Source organism: Meles meles, chromosome 19, assembly GCF_922984935.1.
Source record: "Meles meles chromosome 19, mMelMel3.1 paternal haplotype, whole genome shotgun sequence".
Lineage (NCBI taxonomy): Eukaryota > Metazoa > Chordata > Mammalia > Carnivora > Mustelidae > Meles > Meles meles.
In genome coordinates this window covers 50,988,712-50,995,193 of record NC_060084.1, presented here as the reverse complement: position 1 = coordinate 50,995,193, position 6,482 = coordinate 50,988,712, and the positions used below count along the sequence as shown (strand labels likewise).

Below are 6,482 nucleotides of genomic sequence, written 5' to 3'. Positions count from 1 at the left end.
TGAGAGAAAGACACCCTTGTACACGGAAAAAGAGGAGAGGAAACCCACATGCATGGTTCTTCCCTGCAAGTGCGGGGGTCTAGAGGTCTAGACTCTGCAGGAATCCTGAGATGGGAGGGCCCAGGGCCTCCCCCTGTGTAAGGGGGAATGCGGCTGGGACCCCTGCCTCCTGTGTCCTGGTTTAGAAGGGCCTGGGGGCCTGAAGCTGGACATTCTGAAGGCTGCTGCTGGAGGGGCTGTCCCAGGTTCAGGAAAGATCAGGCCTGAGCAGCCTGGGTCCCTGGAGGAGGTAGGGAGGAAGGAAGGAGGCAAAGGCGGAGCAGGCTGTTAAACGGTTTTATTTTCTGGAGGAAGCCGGGGGCTGGGGCTTTGGGGCTGAGACGGAGGGGCCGGCACCGGCAGAGGCGGCAGGGCGACGCGGGGCCCTCACTCCCGCTTCCGCAGGTGGATGTAGATGACGCCACTGGCCAGGGCCAGGGGGAAGGCCACCCAAGCGAGGGCAAAGCAGTAACCAAAGCTGCCCCCCGGCGGGCGCTCCGCCAGGATCTCCTCGGCGTGAATGGCGTAGATCAGAGCCCCGGTAAAGACCGCCACACCTGCGGGGAGACCGGAACCAGGTGTCACGCAGTACCCGCGAGGACTGCATTTCCCAACAACCCACGGGGCAAAGAAGCCACTGGAGAACCAGGGCTCAGCACCGGTGCCTTCTGGGAGTTGTGGTTCGCTCCTTCAGAGTCTTGCAACGAGGCTACCGTGTACTGTCTTTGGGCAATTTAGCTGATCTGGCTGGGTGCCCTTTACTCATCCATAAAATGGGAGATAATACTCATCCATCCATTCATCCATCCATTCACCCATCCCTTCGAGGAACATTTTTTAGTGCCTTTCTGTGAGCCAAGCTCGAAAATTGTGAATTAAAACGAGAGGGACTTTATAGGAACCTAAGAGAATATTCCAGAAAATGAGGACTATGATCACTTAGCTCTCTGCACCTGAAGGCAAAAAAATTTAAAGTATATAAACTTGAAGTGTCTGATACGCGGTAGGTCCACCAGAAACAGAAGCTCGCTATACAAAATCACTGCTATTATGATTCAGAGTTCTCTCCTGGAGTATTACTTAGCCAACTGTCTCCCTCCCATCCTTGGCTAAAGTATTTGCTCACATCACCTTTCCCAGCCCCGGCTCCTTGAAGTTCTAAGTGTCGGCTTCCACATGACTCAGAGATGCATACCACAAAACACGGAATCAGTGAAAAGTACAACTCCCAAAAGTCCCCAGGCAGAGAGGTAGCCTGCCGAGGCATTTCAGGTGGTCCTTGGGCTGTTGATAATTGTTTTCCTTGACCTGATGTCCATTCTCAGGGCCCGCACCACCCGGACAGTCCCCTGTCTCTTCCCTTCAATTCCCTGGGGCCCGTACTCACTGGTGCAAAGCTGGCAGAGGCCAGTGGCATAGAAAAGCCCTCCTCGCCGCATGGTGTAAAGCTGGAACATGAACAGGATGAAGGACAGGCAGCAGAGGATGAGGGAAAGCACCATGAGGACCTGAACTGCCTTCAGCCAGCCTGTAGTAAGGAGGAGATAGAGGTGAAGTCACAGCATGTCCAGAGTCCCAGCTCCACTGTCTGGCTCATCGTTCACTGCCCTACCCCGTTCACAGCCATACAGGTTTGGATACTTGTAAACATCACTTATATTGACCTTGATTCCTATTACTTTGCTAAGTTCCCTTATCAGTTTTAGAAGCTTTTTTCAAGATTCCTTAGGATTTTCTACATGAACATGTCTACTGGGAAGACAGACATTTTTGCTTTTTCCTCTCTCCTCTTTATACCTTTTATTTCTTTTTCTTTCCCAGTTGCATTGGCTACCTCCAGTATAACACTGAATAGAACTGGTGAGAACAGAAGTTCTTGCTTCACTCTTAGGGGAAAAGCATTTAATCTTTCATTTTCTTTCCCTTGGAAGTTTAGAAGGATAAAGCTCTCCTTTATCACTCAGATGCAACAGCACCAAATCCCCAACCCACCTTGTTCAGGACCCTGGAAGGGTTTAGCTCCACCCCTTTGGAACCTTAATGTGGTTCCAGCTTCAATCCCTTGGAACTTGGACAAATTGGTCCCAGACATCCACTCCAAACACCAGTCCCATTTCCTTAGAATTTTGAAAACATAATCCTACCTTCACAGAATCTTGGGAGCTTTCTTCCCCATTCCTTAAACCTATAGCATGTGCCCTCCCCTCTTTCTGAATCATAACGGGGGGGTTAGTCCATCCTCTCTAGAACAAGAGCATATTGCCCCCTACCATGCAGATATGAGTGTCATAATCAGCCCCACTCACTCAGCATTGGGGCCCAGACCTGCCCACTCAAACTTTGAAGGGTCCCTAGTTCTTGGTCCCGGGAAGAGACCTGGGGTGACCCCTCCCTTTGCAGATTGGTCCCTGACTCCCCTCACCATTCTCGCTGACGTTACTGCAGGCCCACGTTTTGTTGTCATTGTTCCACGTGCAGTCATACCAAAGATTCAGGGACTCCTTCCCTGGGAGGGTCCACCAGGACTGGGATGGACAGAGAAACAAGGGCAGGGTTAGGGAGGAAAGTGGGTGGCGTCAGGGAAATTGTGGGTAGGGCTGGGAAAAGGGTGAGGTGCTGGAAGGCACTGGACTGGGGAAGGCATGGATTTAGTAAGAAGGGGTGTGAGCAGTCAAGGGAAAGGGCACCCTAGAGGCCTCAGAGGCAGACCTCCGAAGGGAAGATGCTAGGGAAAAGGGGTGGGGCCCAAGGGACTTTAGAAGAGGGGCGTGGTGGGAGTCTGCAGGAGAAAATGCCTGCCGGCTGGAGTACACTTACCTTGTCCAAAGTGGCCACGAAAAGCAGGATGAGAATGAGGATATGAAGGGCAGAGACCACCAGCAGGAGGAGAGACATGGCTGCAGTGGAAGCCTGGGCTGGGGGCTGTCAGGAGATGGTTGTTTCAAGAGGCTGGCACAAGGGCTGGTGAGATGCTCCAATCCTGGTGGAGAAGGGGTCTGAGTCCAGACTCCCTGGGGGTGATGGAGAAGAGGGCTGGGGGCCAGGACTCCAGGGTCTGAGTGGGGAGGAGGCTGGGGGCACGGACTCCTGAATTCTCCAGAGGTTGGACCAAGCCAGGGATGGACTCTGGTCCAGGAGGGAGTAGGATGAGCAGTGTGGCCTCCCGTCCCTTCAAAGTCCTGATCCTGGGCACATATGGGCCAGGATATGAAAATTCAAGCAGACACCCCTCTAGAAGCTGGGGGCTTCCCCCCAGAGACAGGCGGCATCCTTGAGTCACCCCCCTCCTCTCCTGGGGTAGGGAGGAGGGGGACCCAATGAGTCACCCAGTGACTCATCCCACCCCCCTGCCTCCAAGAAACAGGGAAACCCCAGTCCCTGGCCATGCCCATGAGGTCCCCACCCCACCCCGCTGTTAGACTGGTGCCTGCTGGACATCTTGTAAGAAAAATGGGCGAGATCCATGCTGGCGTGGGAGGCCCGGGTTGGCAGTGGGAGGCTTGACAAGAAGAAGCCAGCTTCCCAGGACCCATCAGTGTCCAGAAAGGGGGTGCTTGGAAGTCCCCCCGATGTGGGGTGTTCTCTGGCAAGGCCCTGATCTCAGGGTCCTCAGGAGAGAGTGGACAGCCATGGGGAAAAACTAAAGGAAGTTTACCAGTGGAGGGCTCTGCTGAGAACCCCGAATCCTCGCCGGGCCCCACCCCTTCCCGAATCTCCACCCCAAGTGCTAAGAGATCACTTCTTAAATGACAAGGATTTCCGTGGGGTCTGAGAGCGGGGGCGTCTCTCCCTGCCTGGGGGTATCCTTCCCACCCTAATGCACTCCCAAGTAAATAAAGAAATCCCAGTCCGAATAACGGACTGAAAACTTACCGAGAGCGGCAGAAAAAGTCGGAGCTGGAGTCTCGTCCCTTGCCGGGGCCTCCGCGCCCCGCCCTTCTCCTCCCTCCTGCCACCCTCTCGAGGCCCCCGCCTCTCTCACCGCCTTCCTCCCTCCCTTGCTTGCTCTCCCCTCTGGCTCTCTCCCTCCTTCTCCCCTTCAATCAGGATCTCTCTCTCTCTCTCCTTTCTTCCTTCTTCTCTCTCCAGTCCTCACTGCCTGTGCCTCCTTTCTCTCTCTTCTCACTCTCCTGGTTTTTCTCTCTGCTCCTCTCAATAAATACTGACCCTTTTATACCCACTTGCACCGCACCCAGCTGAGGTCTGAAGTCAGAGGGCGGGACTAGGCGCTTGGGTTTCTCATTCTCTGTGCCACCACCCACTGCCCCCAGACAGGCATCTTCTGGGGCTCACTCCCAGCGTTGAGATGAGAAGTCCTTGGAGCCCAGGGAGTGGAGCAGTGCCAGGGTGGGGCAAGCATCGAGGAGAGAGAGGGCCCGATTTTTAGGACTTAAGACTGGGTCCTGTCCCGGGTCGGCCAGCCGGATGTCTGCTTTCCCTGATGGGACTTAGAACTGGATCCTTCGAGGAATGGGGATTTAGGAGAAAGGGCCAGATTCCTGCTGCGTGGAGTGTGTTGAGATCTGGGAGGGAGTTCGCCCCACAATGGGGGTCAGGGGATGGAAAATGGTAACATGTAAAATTCTGGAAGGGGACAGGGAGTGGAAGTTGATGCCACTGCCACTATTTCCTGCCTGGTGGGGTGGGGAGGGGGGTCTTGACCGATTATTTCTCTGAGCCCCGTTTTCCTTGTCTGCGACATACATGGATATTATAATACTAAAAATACTGACAACAGGGGCACCTGGGTGGCTCAGTCGTTAAGCATCTACCTTTGGCTCAGCTCATGATCCAGGGTCCTGGGATCAAGGCCCACATCGGGCCCCCTGCTCAGTGGGAAGTCTGCGCCTCCCTCTCCCACTCCCCCTGCTTGTGTTCCCTCTCTTGCTGTGTCTCTCTCTGTCAAATAAATAGATATAATCTCTTAAAATAATATTAACAATATACTAATAGCGCTAATCTTGAATTCAGATACTGACTCGAAATGAATAAGGTAATGCCGGTACACCAACGCAGCCACACGTTTGTTCCTTTCTTCATCAAACATTTATTGAACATCTATTATGAACCGGGAGGTCATAATAGAGAAAACAGATGTGATGCCTGCTGTTAACATGGAGCCTACTTTCCTAGTAGGGGCTGGCGGACCCTAAAGAGAAAACCTACCAATGAAGTGGAGAAATTTCAGAGGCGGTGCTAAATGCTTTGCAGGAAATAAAACAGAGTGGAGGTGAGAAGGAAGTAAAGCAGAGGCAGGGAGCTACTTTAAACAAGGTGATCAGACAAGGGCTCTGTGGGGTGGTGACATCTGAGTGGAGACCTGAGGACAGGAGTCATTTCAGGGCTGAAGGAAGGGGAAATGAGAGGCTGGAATTCGCAAGAACAAGCTCAGGTTGTTTGGAGAGCAGACAGAAGGACCAGTGTGGCTGGAATTGGGGGAGCTGGAGGGAGTGGTAGGAAGGGAAATTAAAGAGGGCCCTTGAAGACTAGGGGAGGAGCTTGGCTTTTATTCTAAAGGCAGTGAGAAACCATTGGAGGGTTTTAAACAGAAGTGCAGTACCAGGGACTTAATGTTCACTATTATTATTACTTATTGTTATTGAATCAGGGTGGGATGTGATTACTATATACTTGGGTCTCTTGGAGGGTTTGGGTACTCGTAAAAAGTGAGGGACGGGGCGGCTGGGTAGCTCAGTCACTAAGTGTCTGTCTTCAGCTCAGGTCGTGATCTCAGGGTCCTGGGATTGAGCCCCCCATTCCCTGGGAAACCTGCTTCTCCCTCTCCCACTCTCCCTGCCTGTGTTCCCTCTCTTGCTGTGTCTCTTTCTGTCAAATAAATAAATAAAATCTTAAAAAAAAAAAGTGAGGGGCAGGAGATCAGGTGTCTGGGGTCCTGATACAGAATTGGGAGCTGGAGGACTGAAATCCTAGGTTCTTGCAAGGAAAGGAAACTAGACTATGGGATGTCTGGTTATCTCAATGGGGCCAGAGCTAGGGGGCAAGAGAGTGGTTGGTCCTCTCAGCTCCCTGAATGTGTGAGGGATGGGGCAGTTCAGTGACTAGGCAGGTACTCAGGGGACCCAGAAGTTGGGGACCAGTACAGCAGTCTACAGAAGCACATGGGCTGGATTCAAATCCAAGCTGCTGTACTCATTCTCTGTGATTTTGGACAAGTCACTAATAACCTCTCTACGCCTCAGTTTATCTGTAAAATAAGGATAATCATAGTAAATCCGTCATAGGGTAGTTCTAAGAGTGTGCAGCACATAGTATGTGATTGTGATACCCAGCATCGGGGCCCTGAGTGGATTTATTACTGGGGGACTCTAGTTCACAATCTCTAGGATTTGGGGTAGGGGAAAATTCTTAGGTCCACTGGACTTCAAGGCTACAGTTAGGAGTGCAGAATTAGGGTCCCTGGGGACAGAGACTGGGGTTCTGAA

General features: G+C 52.5%; 1 protein-coding gene across 3 annotated transcripts; it reads right to left on the bottom strand.

Annotated features, from left to right (window-relative positions):
• Positions 1-328: 328 nt before the first annotated feature.
• On the bottom strand, positions 329-4,101 carry EMP3 (epithelial membrane protein 3). 3 transcript variants are annotated; one of them, XM_045988161.1, is made up of 5 exons: positions 3,913-4,101; positions 2,857-3,050; positions 2,462-2,564; positions 1,427-1,567; positions 329-596 (listed from the first exon to the last, which is right to left on the bottom strand). In XM_045988161.1, the coding sequence occupies exons 2-5, from the start codon at positions 2,932-2,934 to the stop codon at positions 427-429; spliced, it is 492 nt and encodes a 163-aa protein (XP_045844117.1). In that variant the 5' UTR covers positions 2,935-3,050; positions 3,913-4,101; the 3' UTR covers positions 329-426. The 3 variants fall into 3 exon arrangements, with proteins under 3 accessions (XP_045844117.1, XP_045844118.1, XP_045844115.1); XM_045988162.1 differs by having other exon boundaries at positions 2,857-2,961; XM_045988159.1 differs by having other exon boundaries at positions 2,857-3,019; positions 3,913-4,100.
• Between the last annotated feature and the right edge of the window lie 2,381 nt (positions 4,102-6,482).

Excerpts from the sequence above, each read along its gene's own strand:
- EMP3 (XM_045988161.1), bottom strand. The coding sequence starts at position 2,934 with ATGTCTCTCCTCCTGCTGGTGGTCTCTGCCCTTCATATCCTCATTCTC. Across the intron at positions 2,565-2,856 it reads TCGTGGCCACTTTGGACAAG|TCCTGGTGGACCCTCCCAGG; the intron begins GTAAGTGTACTC and ends TGTCCATCCCAG. Across the intron at positions 597-1,426 it reads CCTCTGCCAGCTTTGCACCA|GTGTGGCGGTCTTTACCGGG; the intron begins GTGAGTACGGGC and ends GTCTCCCCGCAG.